The sequence below is a fragment of the Lactuca serriola genome, chromosome 1 (genome assembly GCF_051521515.1).
Source record: "Lactuca serriola cultivar US96UC23 chromosome 1, Lser_US96UC23_V15, whole genome shotgun sequence".
Taxonomy (NCBI): domain Eukaryota; kingdom Viridiplantae; phylum Streptophyta; class Magnoliopsida; order Asterales; family Asteraceae; genus Lactuca; species Lactuca serriola.
In genome coordinates this window covers 148,887,665-148,906,989 of record NC_136408.1, presented here as the reverse complement: position 1 = coordinate 148,906,989, position 19,325 = coordinate 148,887,665, and the positions used below count along the sequence as shown (strand labels likewise).

Sequence of the window (19,325 nt, the reverse complement as noted above, 5' to 3'; positions counted from 1 at the left end):
GTAAAATCGACCCTCGGGACTTGAGCAAAAAGACCAGAGCTTCGGGTTTGAACGGGAACGGAAAACGAGGCAAGATCGTGAGAGAAAGGAGAGAAATGAGCAAGTTTTTCGGAAGCCTTCGCATGCTATTTATAGGGGATCTGAGAAGCCTCGGTACGCGGGGCGTATGCTAGTACGCAGCGCGTACTCGTATGTCATGCATGACCGAGTCCTCGACTGTCTCGGCTTCGGATGGGACGGATCGGATGGGGCGGGTCGGATGGGACGGCGGGTCGGTAGCCTCGCATAGGGTCGACGTGGACGAACCGAGACCAAGGCCCTCGGGTACGCAGGGCGTACAAGGTTACGCGGCGCGTACCTCGGATGAGGACGCTGACTCCTCTTCGGATATTCCGGATTTTTGAATTAAATAAATATATAATTTATTTAATAAACTTCAAAAAATCATATCTTCTTCATACGAACTCCGTTTTCGATGGTCTTTATATCCACGCGTAGGTGAGACTACGCTCTACAACTTTCGTTTAGATTCCGTTGGCAAATTCCGAAATTATTTTTATTATTTATTTATTAAAATGACGTGATTAAGGAATTTCTTTAAAAATTCATAACTTCTTTATCTGACGTCGGTTTTTGCCAGACTTTTTACCGCTGAAATACCGTTGTCGAGACCTTCGATTCTCGTTTAGGTCATTCCGGCCAAAAGTCGCTCGATCTCCGATTCGAGTTTTTAGTTGTCTGTTGCTAAGCCGAACTTGGAAAAATCATAACTTCAATATACGAAGTCGGATTTGGGCGTTCTTTTTATGTACGATCATGGTTTAAAGACATTTAAACATAGAAGGAGTTTAAATAGAAACTTTTTCGACATTTTATTATCAAAGTTAATTTTATTAACTCAAAAGTGGTTATAATACTTGACCTTTTAGGTCATTACAAAGAGTTGAAATATCAGGTTGTCACATATACCGAGGGTTTTGCGATGGATCTACGATGTTTTGACAATTATTTTATTTATTCAACATATAGAATATTAAAGAGGATTTATCAAGGGATCAACTACGGATCTCACAATGTTTTATCAACGCACCCCTCCCCCCTGTTGATCGGTTGAAGATGAAGGCATTTAGCGAGGCCTTCAACGATGGATAGAAAAATTGCTGATTTCTCACATCATGGTACGCTTTTTTCTAGGGAATGCCGGTAGAAGCTATATTTGAGTACGTAAGTTTTGTTTTTTCTATCGTCGACCTGTTGCTGAAATTGGCACTACTTAATTTCAGTTTCACGAAATTGGTGCAAGTTTCCTTCCCTCCCAAATTTGCTTTATCATTCTGGAGGAAGTTCCATCCTCTCTATTAACCTAATTTCATCCTCTCCGTTTAAACAAATTTGCTTCCGATTTCGGTAACCGACACACCGACCATAAAATCAAGCAAATCTAAAATTAGTACTTGTCAACTTCAGATTCAGGTAAATCTCTTGATTTTCTTTTCTTTAGTCGTATGTTAGGTTAGGTTTAGTTTAGCTGCACTTCCCCCATTTTTTACTTTTTTCAACCATCATCCATCTCATATCTCAGCATTACTTGCATGAATCACCTTAAATCATATTCATATAAAAGGCCTTCTTCTTTATCAACAAGTTAATTTATAAAACCTAGAGTTATTTCCTTACTTTGGTACCCTAGGTATGACATCAATTGCTAATTATCTCTTTGACGCCATCTATGTATGCTTCTTCACAAGGTACCTGCATCATGTAATTAATACATTCAAACATTTAACTATACAATCATTTGATCATTTAAGTGAAACATACATGTAAATAGTATTATTGACTACGATACACAAACCTATAAATAATATGCACGCTCCAAAACTTCTATGCTAGCAAGAGGAACCAAACTTGCACCATTTGTAACCAAAGGTCCTGCATCACAACCAAATACATGCTTAATGATCTAATCTATCAACTATAATTCGTAAATATTGAAAAATCTACATAATTTATTCAGTAAAAGGCTCAATAGGATTTGTTATGATCTCATTTATTACCATGTGGAAGTATCTCCTTAGACGGAGAGTTAGGAATAGGTGATTTTGTATTTCAACCATATTTTCACAATACTCTGTTGTTAAGGTTATCCAACTTGGAAGATAATGTTAAAGATATTTTGTTTACTTTTTTGTTTTTGTCTAATTTCTATCCCTTTTTTAGTTAGAGTGTTTGGGATACCAATTTGACATTCAAAGTATGAATAAAAAATGATTATTGATCAATCTAATGATTATTAGGTCTAGTTTTAATCATAAAGGTTGTTTTCTACGTTAACCTTCATAATGATTCAAAATAACTTGTTGTATAATGTCTAATTTCTGGTTACTTTTTTGTTTTTGTCTAATTTCGGACAAAATTTTATATTTTGTAGTTGACCAAAAAATGATTCCTTGGATTTGAAAGAGTTGGGCATGATGTTTTTAAACAAATTTTTCTCTGTCCCATGAAAATTGCAAAATGATGTAAATACCTTCATCAAAAACAAAACCTGACCCATGTGATTGACAGGTAAATCAGTAAAATCGAACTTTGAAAGTTGTTAAAAAGGAAATGTTTGTGATTTTTCAAGGGGTACATGGGGTACAACGTTTTAATTTTGGCCTATGGTTAGAGGGGCATGGTGATAATTTTAACTTGTGGATTCACGTATTATTCATTGGAATTGGAGTTGAAGATTCTATTCTTTTGAGTTTTGCCAATTTTAGGTTGCTAAGTTCTTTCATCATCATGGAAATTAACACAAAAGCTTTTTTTGGAAAAAAAAAGTATTATTCCACTCAAAAACATGTGTTCCTAAGCCTCAGTCTTAGGAGACACTTCTTGATTAATCAAATCTTTTGCATACTTCTTGATTAAACAAATCTTTTGAAGCATTTGATATGTCAATCACAACTTTGCATGCTGGAATAATTATACTTAGTGCATAGTCCCTTGCAGCTAATGGTTGTTGATTCGAAAAAACAACTTCCTACAAGATTGTCAAAAAGACGTAAATACCCCCATCATTGGAAAATGGAAATGGCCAAGGAAAACTCATCATACCATGTTTGCTTTAAGTAGAATCTATTGTTTTCATACTTGTAGATGATAATCACATAATGACATGTCATTAGGTGATAAATTTAAAACACTTATTTTTCCTGCATGTTGTTTACGATGTGACAGATCAAGAGAGTTTCAATAAGCTTCTTGTTGGAAACAAATATGATCTCACTTCTTAGAAAGTCATGTCTTATGAAATTATGTAGGCATTTGCTGATGAGATTGGGATTCCATTCCTTGAAACGAGTGCTAAAAGTTCCACCAATGTGGAAGAAGCTTTTATGGCTATGACTGCTAAAATGGAAGAAGCTTTTATGGCTATGACTGCTGAAATTAAAAACATGTTTTTTTATTTCATTTCTTTATAATCATAAAAATTAAAAAAAAAATAATAATCATAATTAGAGTTAAGTATGTTGCTATTTCTTGCAATTTGCACTTATAAAATTTGGTGAATTATATCTAGGATGGCAAGTCAACCGTCAATGAACAATGCTAGACCTCTTACTTTTCAGATTCGTGGTCAACCGGTCAACCATTATTTCTTTTTTAATTTCCATGAATAATTTTGATAAGTAGTCTCTTAATTTATCCTAAACCTGTTTCAGCTGATGAGCGTGTGCATACTCTGGGGAACAATGGAAAAGGCCTTTGATCAGCTGTCAGGGACATGTAAGTTTAATTTCTAATCCAATAGATTGTAGTTAATTTTTTATGCCCAATCTTATAATTATTCCATGCAGTAAAAGAGGAGTCAACAAGAAAGTTCTTAAAGTTCCTTTAATAGAAAATAAGGTAACTTTCTTCCTTTCTTTCCCCTTTATCATTTATATTTTTTTAAACCATTTACCTCACATTTATATATAGTGAATTCTCTATGTGTTGACCAAGGTTTGACTGCTCTTCAATGTTGTAATTTTATCTTTAAATTATGGCAAAACAAAATTAATGATTATTTTATTTTTTTATGTGTTTAGATATTGTCCAAGTTTCAATATATTGATCATACAGGAGGGATCAGGGGAATAATGGAAGGAAGAAGTCTCAAAGTCTTATGTCTACTGCCAACTGGGACAAGTGAGTTCTTTAAAGATTCAATCGACCTTTTTGATACATAATTTAGTTAAATTGTAGTTTGATTTATTTAATTTCTTTCTCTTAAGCAGTGTTTTGTATGAAGGGGTTGATGTAATGATCTATTCCGTTACCTTGTTCATTCCCTTCCTTTGTCCATTCCATTCCGTCTAACCAAATGTTGGGTGTATTTGTAACTCAAAATTTTAGTTGATGTCAACTGCATTTGTGTTGATAAAGGCAGTTGCATGCAATCAGAGAAGGGCCAATGGCAAGACCAATTTGATGTTTATTATCATTTGCTTTTTAGTTGAAACCGGAATTTAATTACATTCTAGTCCCACATTTGGTTTCAAATGAATAGACACTAATCTCCTTTTCATCAACAGAAAATCATTGCTTCTAACAAAAACCCTGTGTCTAGCAAAAATAAGAAGACATCAAGCAACCAAGTCTCCTTCCATTGTAGGAAAAACTAAGTGGAAATTGGTTCTCCTAATTCCATGGGATTGAACGGGAATTGGAATCCAATTCCATTCTAATCCCTCTTTTGGATGCTAGATATCAAGCAACGAAGGTGTATGCGGAAATGCAAAATATGAGACGAAATTTAGAATTATGGTACATTATACTTTGAAATCAAATATCAATCAATGTTAAACTTTGATATTTGATGTTTATGGATGTTTTGGTAAACTTTGATGGTTAGATTCTTTTGGTATTTTATTGTTAAAGTTTTGTTTTAGATTGCATAATTATTGGATGTTTTTGGTATTTAAATGTTAATATTTGTTTTGGGATTATATAATTATTTGATTTTTTGGTATTATTTTGTTTTAGATTCAAAACAAACAAAAATATCATATTACGTATTTGCAAGGGATTAGCTACGGAAAGAAGAAAAAAAATCACATCTTAAATTTGCTACAGATCAGAGACGGAAAGAACAAAAATCATATCTAAAGTTTGAGAGGGATTAGCGACGGATTAAAAAAAACAAATATAGAGGTTTGCAGGGGATTAGCGATGGAATATGGTTATTACATTTTGTCGCTAACGTCTAAAATAACAGTATTAAGTGCCACTTTGCAAAGGGTATTCTGTCGCTAAGGTCGTCGCAAGAGAAAACTAACCCGTCGCTAAATCCCCCGCTAAGTCATTAGCCACCCTTTAATTGGCTATTAAGTAAATTTGTGGTTGATCCGTCGCAATGATCTTTAGCGACGGATTTGCGACGGATTCGTCCGTCTCTAAAACTCATGTTTCTAGTAGTAATCCTTATATATGGTACTTATTACCTAGAAATAAGAAAATGATAACCACAAAAAAATAAAAAAAACTAAATAACACAATTAGTCATTCTATACAAAGTTTGGCCGTATTTTTACATTAATAGAAAATGGACTAACACTAACCTCACAATTGATACAAATTTGTAAGAAAATGTGAAGTCGTATACCAAATAGTACAAAGGAATGTAAGACAGTGCCAAATTTGTACAAAATTTCTCAAAGTCAACGTAGCACCCGTTTATTTATTGAGTTAAATAAATTAATTAATGAACGATTAGTAGCCCTAAAATAAATAATTATATATCAAAGGATGGTCTCGAAGGGCTAATTATCATAATTTTAGAAGTCTGGGGTTAAAAGTGTGAGTTCGGGACTCATTTTATAAATATTCATGAAGACAGGGGCTCCGTGGTAATTATTTGGATTTAATTTAAAAGGAAATGCGATAGAAAGGCTAAATATATAAAGATTTTAGAAGTTGGGGGCTGTTTAGTAAAATCCAGAGTTATTTTGCAAAGTATTTCAAGGGGCAGGGTTGAAATGGTAAATTGTAGCCTAATCTTGAAAAGGAAACGGGAAGGAGGGACCAAAAGTGTTATTTGGATGCAAGGTTTGATGGGATACGAGTATTAAACCCGTCACCTTATTCCTCCATGCGAACCCTAACCCTAGAGTAGAACATCAGCCGCCATCTTCACCCTTCCCTCTCTGGCGCCGCACTCCCCTTATGCCTCCCATCGCATCCGGTCGTCGCCACCACGGAAACTGCATCTGTCACCTATATTTCGCCATAATAGCAACACCATCGAGCCGCCGCTGCCATCGCAAACTTCCACTGATGCCCACTATATCGCGCCTCCGCCGCCCCAGCAACTATTCTTTTCTGTTGCCGACCTCCGAACGTCGCACGTCGGCAGATGGGGGGTTCGTTCGTTCCATGTATCGTGCGATGTTGTTGCTGTTCATGTTTTGTGTGTGCGTGTTAGCCTAGCCGGAGATCGAGAGAAAAACCCACCATGGCGGCTGACCATGGTGGTTGTAGCCCTGAAACCGTGTTTTGTCACCATAAGTCATCGTGAGGTGGTAGATGTGGGATTGGATCTGTAGATGAGGGTGTTTCTGAAGTCGTTTGCTCATTATTTGGCCAGAGTTTATGAGAAACGCCACCACAGCCACCACCGCGAGGTGGTGGCTGCCGCCATGTGCCGCCGGTGTGTGTGTGTGTGTTTATTTTAGTATAATGTGTGTGTGTTATTTTGTGAGTTCATTGTAATTGTAAAAAAATGGAATAATGAACGGAAAAATCAAACCATCACCTTTAGGTGGTGGCTGCCGCCTCCTGCCGCCACCGGCCGCCGTGTCGGGTGGCGGTGTGCTTTGCCTCTTGTGATAGATTCGTTTGGGGTGCTAGAAACCCTAATGGGCTCAAAGGAGCTCTAATGGGCCCAATGAAGCTTAATGGACTCTAATGGATCCAATAAAACCTATATGGGCGTAATAAGATTTTAGTGGGCTTATTAGGCCCAATAAAGCCCTAATTGTCATAAAAGGCCAACAAATTGATAAATGGGCTAATATTTGGATTTGAACACCCTAATGCCAATGAAAACCTAACTTTAAGAATTAATCATGTCACACACACGAGAATTGTTTAATAACTTGAGATATTAAATAATAATCATTGGCAAAGATTAATCTAAGCAATATTGGACTTAATGGGTTAAGTCCTTAATGGATTAAGTCCTTAATGGGTTAAGTAGGAAACTTAACCCTAATCATCATTTTATTTGAAACCCTAATTTTTCTTGGGTTTATTGTTGGGCCTTTCTATTGGGCTTTGATGATTGGGTTATTAAATGGACTATCCAAGATCAAGCAAATGGTCTAGAGTAATGTAACGGGCTTAGGGTAAGGCCCATGTAAGGGGCTTGGGCCCAATTTGGAAAATTGGGCCATAGATGGGATATATTTGGGCCTTAATGATTATATGTGTTGGGCCTTAGAATGAGACCATGTATAGGCCTAGGCCCAATTTGGAAAATTGGGCCATGTGTTGGGCTTTGATTCCTAATTGACTTTGGGCCTATGGATTGGGCCTTGGGCTTGAATAAGACAAGCTAGGGGTAATGTAGTAATTACCCAAAGAATGTACTTATGGTTATATATTGGGACCCAATTATTAATTGGGTGTTATTTTGGTGTTGACAGTTCGGGAATCTGTCAGCCAGCAGCTGGGGTCGAGCCTGCGGGACTTCAGCAAGTATGGGATTGTGTTGTCGGGACTTCAGCAGTGTGAGGTGAGTTACCTTCCAGTAGCGGTGGGTCTACGACCACAATGCCGGCCCACCAGTAGGAGTTGTATGTTAGATAATTGTCTTTGTGATATCATCTAGGTTTGCTACCACCTGATATGTTATATGTTGGCATGATATGTTATATGTGATAGTGGTAGTAGGAGGGGAATAGTCGCCAAGTTCGGTTGTTAGGACCGAAGGGTAGTTCGGACACCCCAAATATGTCTGATAGTATGTTTGTGTTATGATATTTGTGATAGTAGCTGAGTGTGGGCGAGGCCCGTATCTCAGAGATAGTGGAGTGTGGGAAAGGCCCGTACCTCCATGAGTGTGGGCGAGGCCCGTATCTCCTAGCTGTTTAGTATATGATTGTATATAATTGTATGCTATGGTTTAGTGGCTGAGTGTGGGCGAGGCTCGTATCTCAGAGATAGTGGAGTGTGGGCAAGGCCTGTATCTCCCAGCTAGCGGAGTGTGGGTGAGGCCCGTACCTCCATGAGCGTGGGCGAGGCCCGTATCTCCTAGCTGTTCATTATAGATTGTATGGTATGTGGTATGATGGGGGAACTCACTAAGCTTCGTGCTTACGGTTTTCAGTTTTGGTTTCAGGTACTTCGTGTTTAAAGGAAAGGAGTCGGCTTGATCGCAGCGCATCACACTATGGTTTTCCGCACATGAGATCTTTGGGATTACACTCTAATATTGTTTTATGATAAAACGTTTGATTATTCTTACTCGGTTTTTACATGAGATGGTATTACAGATGTATTATCACCCTGTTGGTTTTATAATGACGTATTTAAAAATAAAATTTTTGGCCTGTATTTTGGGATGTTACAAGTTGGTATCAGAGCCTTGGTTTGAGGGATTCAGACATACTCTCGGGTGTGTCTGAACTCAAACTAAGGGCTTGGTATGAAAGTTTTCAAAAGTAAAACCATTTTATAAAAGGGGTTTGAAAAGAATTTGGAAAGAGAAAAGAACTTTGAGAAGAACAATGTGTGTGATGCGTGCAATCAGCCGAGCTCAAGTAAGTTTTCCCCAAGATACCCATACATGTTGTGATATGGTATGATATGATTACGAGAACTGCATGCTAGATTAGGGCTAAGGATCTAGGAGGATGCCTTATATGCCTATTGTATGTGCTTGTAGACTTGCATGCTATTACAGATCAGTCAGTGATAGGATAGCCTGTTTAGGTTATGCCTGATTGTATGAGCCTTTGAATTGCATGTACAGATTCCTGATTAGAGGATAGAATGATTTGATTGGAATATGATGGTTAGAGTTTCCATTGTCTGAATGCTGCTTGCTTTGTGCCTTGTGGGACTTTTAGTAATGTGAGCTAACTATTAAGTGAATATGCTAAGTCACATGTGGCACAGACTGAATAATCTCAGAGTGATAGATTTGACCCTATTGCGCAGCTCTTGTTTGAGTCCAACCGTTCTAGGGATGGGTCTATTACTCGAAGGATTATCTGATCTCTGTTGCATGTGGCTATATTCATGAGGTAGCTAGTTGACATTACTGGGAATCTTTCAGCAGCTGAGGACTGGGTGGGTACGGGAACCTAGGGAAGCCTAGGATATATTCCAGTGAGTTAGTAGTGAGGTTCAGTGAGACTTGGGTGTACCAGTTGAGGAAGTGACTTGGAGGATCCGGGAGGATTGCTGAGGAAAGCATGGATAGGTGTGGAAGGTAGTATTGGGCCCGTACTACTGAAAGCATAGGATCCATACTCGAATTAGTGAGAGTCTTGGAGAATCTAAGAAGCTTCAGGGAAGAGTTTGTGACCCAGTTTGGGGACAGAGGATATTCCAGTTGTTGCAGCTTAGCAATTGGCAAGCGAGCTAGTGAGTGTGACAGGGTGTCAGACCCTGAAGGATATGATTTCTAAAGAGTCGCAGATGCAGGATCGACTTGGGAGCACCCTGGAAGGAAACGTGTGTGCCAGGTGCGGATAGTAGGGGTCTCGGGAAGAGACCCATGATTTTTGATCATCGAGTGAATGGCCGACAGGGCCTGAGTCAGTGCAGTGCATACGAGAAAGTACACGAGGGAGTTTGTCACTCCAAGGGTTTAGGCTGCTACAGGTGTGGCAGGGTTGGTCATGTCTGCAGAAGGTGACCAGTATTTCCCCAGATGTTGTGGGTATGTCATCTTCTATGATATTAGGTGGATGTTTGGAATACGTACCGCTTTGGAATTGTGAGCGAGTTTGGATAAGTCAGACCTCGAGTCGGTTTTTCTGCTAGTGTTTGGGTTACCAAGGATCAAATATTCCATCCTGCATGCCGAAAGGTCCTTGATGAACCCAAGGAGGGACGCATCTTGCGGAGTGGGTTCCGCGCATACCGTTATCATTTTGGATCCTTGTCGGGATCTATGCAGGAGTATTATTTAGAGGATACTCGATCAGGGTTGGAGCGATTGTTCTCTAATGAAGTCAGCATTCAGAGGTTCTATCATTGTTCAGGTATGGTCGGAAATTGTTTATGGATGAACTTTGGAGTTCAAGGCACTACCGTTGCTAGGACGGAACTGATGACAGGAAGAGAATAGTGCCAGTCGCGGATGTTAGATGCATAAGTGGTTGGTCACTGGATGTTCAAGAGAATTGTGTTTTCGCATGGGCTGTGTTCGATTAGAGTTCAGTGGTACTGCAAGATTGGCAGTGGGAACGAGGATTCGTCAGCTAGAGTGAAGATTAAGGTCTTCAATTGATAGCATGTTAAATGGATTGAGGTGTTAGACTGGATCAGATCTCAAGAGTACTCATCGAGAATGCTGAGGATGGGAGATCTCGAGCTGTGGTAAGACCTCTGAAACTGATTCCACATCCGTAAAACCAAAGAGCGATAGAGAAACCAGAGATGGTGGAAGAAGAAAAGATGAAGATGATGATGATGATGGAGTAGTAGTAGTAGTAGTAGTAGTAGTATTCCTCACATTGTCTGTGCCGCTGCAAATGAAACCACTCCTGAATTTTCACCAAATAACCACATATCAACTAGTGAGGTAGGAAAATTCTGCAGGCCCGACTATGATATGGGCTTATTTAACATTCCTACCCTTAGTTGGCTTAAATTAGGATGCCACACCCCACAAGGAAAGAAGCACTCCTGAATTTCCCCATCAAGGCCTCTTTATCCCCTTCCCGACCCATAATTTTGGACTCATCAACTAGTGATTTTTTCTAAGGTTTAGTCCAAACCTTAATTTATTTTATTTTATTTGGCTTCGTAGTCATTTTGTGATAATTTCGTTGTTGTGTTTTTGGTCCCTCGAAGAATTGAAATGATTGTTATGCCTTTGGTGCATTTTTTTTTCCATTTTCTTTATTTTTTTTTAGATTTAATACTTATTTAATAATTTTTATATTTATAAATAAAAGAGGCTCTCTCTCTCTCTCTCTCTCTCTAACATTCATGATTTTCAGCCCACTATATTTGGCCCATTCTTGTATGATGTTGGTGCATATAATTATGTTTAATGAATAGAGAATACCTTGAAGATGATATTAATAACGGTGATAGCAGTTTCAATTGCGCGTAGAATGGAGTTTTTGGAGCAAAAATGGAAATGAGTGTGGTACCATGTCTGTGGGTCATTCATTATCTTTGTTTACAAAAAGTTAAATTTATGGATATATTCTTGCTATGTTTAACAAAAATATGAAGCCAAGGCAGCTATATGATATAGGGATGAAGATGAAAAAGATACGGGGTTAGGAGGTAGGGTGGGCCATTCTAATTTCAAAATAAATAAAATAGAAAAAATATATATAGAAAAATAAATTCTTCACAAATGTTCACCCGTGTTAACTATCTCATTAATGGCATGACAAACGTAACCGTACATTTTTTTTTCAAATGACCTTTTTTAACAAGGGAAAATGGACTTTAAAACCTCAAGGCTTACTATAAAAATAAAAAACGTTAAGAGTTTATAGGACCTCTGACATTATCTCAAAAGTGTATCCACTTTTTATACAGAGATACATGTTTTTTCGGTCAATTAATAAAAAAAATGTTCATAACAAAACAAAACGTAAGCATGAGTGCTAAGAGTTTTTAATAATTTAGACAGAGTAAGTATAAACTTTGTCTTAATTCTAGTTTTATTTTTATCAAGCTAAATCATATCACCAATTCGTAAACAAGTCTTATTATAAATTTATAATTTTTAGGACAAATTATAAAAAAGTCTCATACTTTGTTCAGTTTTGTGGATCATTCAGTTTTTTTTTTTTTTTTTTTTTTTTTTTTTTTTTTTTTGGCAACAAAATCATTCAAATTTACAACCATTTTTGAAAACCCCAACACCCTTGGTAGTCAAGTTTTTGTATCTGAGACCCAGAACCAATGCTACTAGCTCGTAGTGGGACCCCACCAGCCTAACCACACTTAAACCCGCACCCCAGTCTTTGATGGAAGCGCCTATGCATCCAAGCACTGTCAACGAACCAATACATGGTTACATCCATCACTTATCCCAGATTTAGAAAATGAATTTCGTATTTACTATTTAGTATTTACAATTGAATCACCTTCTGCAACCGTGTAATAATCTCCTCATGCATATTCAGCATATAATTGCCTCTCTAGCATGGTGTAGATAGCCCTGCTCCATGTTTCACCTGTAGAATAATCGAGTGATCAAGAATAAAAGTCATTAGTAGAAACATGCCAAGATTGCATAAAACTGGATATTGTTTTAATGATTTCATTAACAATCTCTTCAAGTAATCACCAACGGGAGCAAAGAAGTTGGGGCATATATTTCTAGAAAAGTTTAGAATATATAGTACTTACATCATCCATATATATGGTACTTATTACCTAGAAATAAGAAAATGATAATCACAAAAAAATTAAAAAATAAATAACACAATTAGTCATTCTATACATAGTTTGACCGTATTTTTACATTAACAGAAAAAGTTTTAATGTAAAATGGACTAATACTAACCTGACAATTGATACAAATTTATAAGAAAATGTGAATTCGTATACCAAATACAAACAAAGGAATTAAGACAGTGCCAAATTTGTACAAAATTTATCAAAGTCAAGATCTTAATGACAATAGGGTTTGACCTAAAGTTAATGTCAAAGTTTGTGGATGAAGTGCAAATTGTGCAGTCTTGTTATGTTTGCTAGTTTTTCTTTCAACAATGGACAAGGTTATTGGAAGCTGATATCAATGAAAACAAAAATATGACAATAAAAAAGGAAACACAAAGATTTTGTAACACAATGCAGGTAAAAAATAACACATTTTAACCTATATAACAGTAAGATGCAAGTATTCATTCAGTCATGGAAACATAGCAACTTAATGGTAAAAGTTGTTATGAAAAGAAAATGAAAAGCTATTCATTGCTACTGCACTTGCAACTTTTTTTCTTCTTCTTTTAGTATAAGTTTTGATTTTTGGTTAAATATTTAAAATAATCTTCTCAACCAACGAAACAAACAAGTCTCAAAATTGATATTCCTAATACCTATGTAACAGAGCAATGATGGGCAAGGAGATGACATACATACCTTTTCTACTACCACACTATTATTGTCAAATTTGATGGGCCGGATGTTGTCTTAAGATCTGCAATCTTCGGGCATGAAGTAGTTTCAAGATATTTAAGGCAGGGGAGGTGTTGAAAGACCTCTGAAAATGATTCCACATCCTTAAAACCATTGAGCCATAGAGAAACGAGAGATGGTGGAAGAAGAAAAGATGATGATGATGATGATGATGATGATGATGATGATGGAGTAGTAGTAGTATTCCCCACATCGTCCGCCACTGCAAATGAAACCACTCCTGAATTTTCGCCAAATAACACTAGGTCAACTAGTGAGGTTGGAAAATTCTGCCAGCCCCACTTTGACATGGGCTTATTTAAGCATCCTATGATTAGTTTTCTTAAATTAGGAGGCCACACCCCACAAGGGAAGGAGTAGTCCATACTTGGACATTCAGTTATCAGCATTTCTTCCAAAGATGTGAGACTTTGAAAATGCTCAGAAGGGATTGACTTTAGATTCTTGCAGTTACGGATTTCAAGAGATGTTAGGCGAGACACACAGAGAAAACGGAAATCTTTGACTGGAATGGGAATGGGCTGTAATTGTACGTTATCACAATCACTGACTATGGATTCAGTGATACCGGATAGCTGCTCCTGCAATGCTGAGAAGGTCAACGATATCAGTGAATTACATTCATAGATCTCCAAGCTCTCAACAGTATTTGGACAATTGTAACTCTCCAGCGAGTCACAATTATTGAAATTCACTTGTTTAAGAGATTTCATGTTCTTCCCAAAATTGTCCTCTTTCTCAGCTGATGAAACCAAGTTTTTACAGTAACATACTACCAACTTCTGTAAACTCACAAGACTCTTGCATGCCTCTGATTCTCGTTCCCACAAGTATCTCAGTTCATCACAATTGTTGATATCTAGATGTTCAAGTGACCCGAAATGCATTAAATATTCTCCATGTAGTAGAGTAAGTCCTTTAACATTAAAAATATTCAAGTTAACAAGTGATGAGGACAAACCAACCATGCTTCTTAACACTACATCGGAACATTCTTGAATATATAAAACCCGCAGTGAAGGTATCAATCCGATTGACACTTGAGATAGTTCTGGACAACTTATTAAAGAGATCTCATGAAGACGAGGAAAAGAACTAGGAGTTCCATGTTCATTGCCATTATTAATCGACCATCTCTTCCAACCTTCCATATCATAAAATTCCAGAACTTCAAGAGATGGAAATGCAATGCCAAGAAAAGAAGCAGTGGGTGCAAGAAACTCAAAACCCACACTCTTCACCTCACTCATGCTTTCAACAACCAATTTCTTAAGAGACCCTAAACATCCAAGTGTTGGTAACTGTGTACTTCTACAACCACGTAATATAAGCTTTGTTAACTGATCAAACGAGGGATCCCCGACCCAACTAGGAAATCTCATTCCCTTGTTATTCAGAATGTAGAGGTTTTTTAACTTATGAGGAGGTTTTAGTTCTTTAAGCACTTCATATTCAATTGTCTCATCCTGAGAATCATCAAACACATTATCACTCCATTTCATCTCCAAAACTTCAAGACCCTTCTTTTGATGTAAGTTGGCATCCTTTGCTTCTATTGGATCCATCACTTTCTCAAGCCCAATAATGGAAAGCCGACCTTGAAGATCCGATAGTTCTTTAAGATCTGATATTTTGAACCCGTTGGCTTCTTCAATCATGACCTTGGATAGAGTTTGTAGACTCGTCAAGCCACCAATTCCTAAGGGCAACTTGATCACATTTGGAGTATTATCTATTCCAAAATGTCGAAGGTTTATTAACTTTGCAAAACTTTTTGGCAAGCTGGATAACTCAGAACAATCCTGAACCAACAAACTCTGTAGATTATAAAGGTCACTCACTTGTTCCGGTAAACTTGTGATTTCAGTATAAGAAAAATTAAGATACCGTAGATGCTTGAGACTACCAATGGATTCTGGTATCTTTCTGATTGAAAAAATACCTTCTCGCCATAGGTAATCACTCGGGGTCAAGCCCACGACACTTAGCACCCTCAGGAACTGTAATTCAGGAAGTAATTCGTCCAATAAGCTACCAATTTCCCAAGGTACTGAGATTAGTAAGAAAGTTCGCAAACGTTTAGCTCTTTGTAATTCCTTGAGCTTTCTAAATGATCCAGATCCTGAACCTATAAGTGAGAAATGAAGAAACTTATCAAAAGTTTCATTCATGGCAGATACATCAACCTCACCATCCAATCTAAAGGAAAACTCTCCTGCAACACTTGTGGCCAAGTCATTCATCAGGTCATGCATTGTGTATCCTAATTCGTCGTCCGTTGAATGTTGAAAAAAGGACCTTGACTTTAGCTCTTCAAAATACTCATGACCTAAACACTCCATTGACTTGTTTCCTTTTGATTGGGGCAAAAATCCTTCTGCCATCCACAATAGGACTAACTTATTCTTGTCAAACACATAGTCTTTGGGAATTAAGGAGCAGTATGCAAACAACTGCTTCAGATGTGGAGGGAGGTGATAGTAGCTTAATCTTAGAGCCGGAAGAATATCACTTCCATCATCTATATCCCATATCTCACTCTTCAACAACTCCTCCCACTCATCACCATTCCTGTTTCCCTTCAAGATCCTCCCAAGTGCTTTCAAAGCCAAAGGCAATCTACCACATTTTTGAACCATACCTTCACCAAGCAACTTAAATGTTGGATGTTTATCAAAGCTTTTTTCACCTAACGTTTGTTGAGCAAATAATGATAAAGCATCTTCATTTGACAAAACGTCCAGAGGGTAAGTTTCTTGTGAGTCCATCACCGATGCAACCCTGGTACTCCTGGTTGTGACGATAATTCTACTTCCAGGTGCCCCTGCAAGAAGAGGGCTTTGGAGGAGTTCCCACTTATTGTTGTCTTCGTTCCAGACATCGTCTAGAACAAGTAGGAACCTCTTCTTTGAAAGCTTTTCTTTGAGGGCCACATGAAGCAGATTAAGATTAGCAAAATCTTCGTTTTTCCCAGTTACTGCTTGAAAAATAGCCTTGCTAATGTTAAATACATCCAACTCTTCAGAAACACAAACCCAAACTATGAGATCAAAGTGATCCTTCACTTTCTCATCGTTGTATAAAACTTTGGCAAGAGTGGTTTTTCCTATCCCACCCATTCCAACTATCGACACTACGCTCACATTTTCATCACATTCTTCATTCCCCAACAACTTACCCATCAATGTCACTTTATCCCCTTCCCGACCCATGATTTTGGACTCATCAACCAGTGAATTTTCCTCAAGCCGTCTCTCTAGAGTTGACCTTTCATCAGTCACATTCAAACCCAGGTCATTTTTCTGGTCAACAAGATCACGCAATTTGGTGGTGATCTCATCTAGCTTTGAACTCATCTTCCGATCATACATAATGTTACGAGGAGAGAATTTAGTACAGCAATTTGGGAAGAACTTCATTACCTTACCAATGCTGGTGGTGGCATGCGCTTCCTGATTCAACTTGCGTCGCATAACCTCGGTGGCCAAATCATCGAGTACATCATCTATGTCGTAAGCCAAATCCTGGAGATCGTTCACCCACAGTTGAACAGCTCTCTCTTTAATCTCCTTCTGGGTTGCATCAGCAAGCACGGCTTGGATCAGGGGAAGGTTTTTCTTCCATTTGTTTAGATGAGAATCGATCCCTTTTGATCTAGCCAGCTTTATCAAGTCACCGGAGATCAGCTTCTCACACAGCACTGTGATGACGGCGCTAACAACTATTTCAGCCATTGAGTTTTGGAAAAAAGGAAAGATCGTCTCTTTAATGAGAGTTTTGATTTCAAGCAATGAAAATTTAAGTTACAGATGAAAGGCAAAAGGGTAGAGTGAGTATGTGAAAACTTACGTATTTATAATTTTGCTTTTTCAGATGAAAAGGGAGAAAAATATTTGAAAAAAATGTATATCGGTGCTGGCGTGGACGTATAGTTCAAAACATTCTCGATCTCATTGACCAAAACACTGCCACATCATCCTGTATATTTACAAATGCGATAGCAATATTAATAACCAATCAATTATTTTAACTGTATTTAAAATTCTTCTTTTTTCTAGTTTAATATCCAGAAAAATACCTACAATAGCATGTTTCGAGATTTATATTCTTTTTTTTTTTTTTTTTTTTTTTTTTTTTTTTTTTATATAAATTTACCATTAATTTTATTTTTCTATTATCGATTTTGTGTTGAATTTTTAAATGCTTTTTTCAAATTTGTTTTTGTGATATATCTGTTTTGTTTTATTTTTATTTTGAAAAATAAATTTCTAGTTTTTTAATCTTTTTATAAATTAGTTTATAATGTATTTTTTAAAGTATACATTTTCACAGTTTTTTACACAAATTTTTTTATATGTTTTCTAAAATTCATTTCTATGTTCTACAAGTCTTATTGTAAATATGTTTTAAGACAAAATTTGTTTAGTGTTTAGAATCAAAAGTTGTTTAAGGAAAGTCCGTAAAAACTATAATACATTGTATACCTCACATTTTGTGATGCTAAAGAAAAGCATAACCCCCCAAATACAAAAGTTTTCCAAATGTTTTGCTTTGCAACCCAAGAAACCACATTACAAGAAAAGAAAAGAATCACTCCATTAAAATATCCTCATATAATCTTCCGAAGTTTAGCATCCATTTTCCCATACCATTTTGTCTTTTTTATTTTTTTATTTATTTATTTTTTTTTATTTTTTTTTACTTACTTTTACAATGAATAGAGCTAGCCTTCATATGAAAACAATGATTGTCATTCTAGTGTTTTAAAGTCTTTTTTTTGAAGTTCAAAAATGTCATACCTACCATGGGTGGGAACTTTTATTGACTAAAGTCTTGCATTTGTGTTCTTCCTATAAAAAAAAATATATGAAAAAAAACCATGTAAAAGAAGAATTTGTGTAAAATTGTGAAGCCTAACTTTTATTGGAAAAACAAACTTATGTAAAAAAAAGTTTCCAGAATAAAAGAAAAATGAAACAAAAAGAAATCTTACAACAATGAATTTGTAAAAGAAAATTAAAAAATTCAGGACTAGTTTTGGAGTAAAAGAAAGACAATTTTATAAAAGAAAAAAATATGTGTTATAGCCGGACAGTGTGGGTGCAACCGCACACTCTGGTTTGTTGATTGGACTAGAACAGTATCAAAGATCACCACATCATAGGTGCCGTTTAGGTGAAGGGTTTTCCCAGACGGGATAGCCTCTTCGCACTCTCTCTCCTTCTCTGATTGGAAAATGGTTAGAAAATGTGATTTTTTTTTCTTTTTCACTTCTAATAACATTTAATTAAATTATATATATATATATATATATATATATATATATATATATATATATATATATATATATATATATATATATATATATATATATAGACTTAGGTTCAAATGTTTTCATTATCTATTGTGTGCATGTATGATTAATTATGGACCAATCATTTTAGTTATTTTAAGAAAGTAATTAATGCATATTAAATGTTGAAGATGTAATTAATATCCATTATATCTTCAACATGTAATATGCATTAATTACTTTCTTAAAATAACTAAAATATTGGTCCAGAATGAATCATACATGCACACAATAGATAGTGAAAAACAAAATAACCTAACCCTATATATATATATATATATATATATATATATATATATATATATATATATATATATATATATATATATATTAAAAAATTATAAAAAATATGTTGGGTAGCAGATTAGTTTTTGTATTGCGTCATTGGGCTCGGTTAATAGTCCAATGTTTTGATCTCCGGTTTGGGCCTGTCCAACCGTGAGCTGTAGGGTTTAGTATATAATAATGTGCTTGCATGCATATTAGGTTATTACGATAGATCACAGAATACTTTCTTTCATCGTTCTTGTAAACCCTTTAATCCTCTACAGTAGAAGTTCTTTATCGAGCTCTTCTGAGGGTTGTTTATAAATCATTC

General features: G+C 36.4%; 1 protein-coding gene and 1 long non-coding RNA gene across 4 annotated transcripts; one reads left to right on the top strand and one right to left on the bottom strand.

Annotated features, from left to right (window-relative positions):
* The first annotated feature begins 1,047 nt into the window (after window positions 1-1,047).
* Window positions 1,048-4,969, top strand: LOC145071336 (uncharacterized). Of its 3 annotated transcripts, none has more exons than XR_013690406.1 (7): window positions 1,048-1,178; window positions 1,284-1,473; window positions 3,569-3,624; window positions 3,711-3,774; window positions 3,846-3,897; window positions 4,080-4,179; window positions 4,269-4,969. It is a non-coding gene; the product is annotated as an uncharacterized LOC145071336 (long non-coding RNA). The 3 variants fall into 3 exon arrangements; XR_013690402.1 differs by having other exon boundaries at window positions 3,569-3,632; XR_013690401.1 differs by lacking the exon at window positions 3,569-3,624.
* Window positions 4,970-11,955: 6,986 nt separating this feature from the next.
* Window positions 11,956-17,108, bottom strand: LOC145099737 (putative disease resistance RPP13-like protein 1). Its single transcript, XM_079037256.1, has 3 exons — window positions 13,318-17,108; window positions 12,318-12,407; window positions 11,956-12,222 (listed from the first exon to the last, which is right to left on the bottom strand). Exon 1 carries the CDS (start codon window positions 17,106-17,108, stop codon window positions 13,326-13,328), a length of 3,783 nt encoding a protein of 1,260 aa, XP_078893382.1. The 3' UTR covers window positions 11,956-12,222; window positions 12,318-12,407; window positions 13,318-13,325.
* Window positions 17,109-19,325: the final 2,217 nt, after the last annotated feature.

What these genes read in the sequence shown, in the direction of transcription:
- LOC145099737 (XM_079037256.1), bottom strand. Translation starts at nt 17,108, where the DNA reads ATGGCTGAAATAGTTGTTAGCGCCGTCATCACAGTGCTGTGTGAGAAG.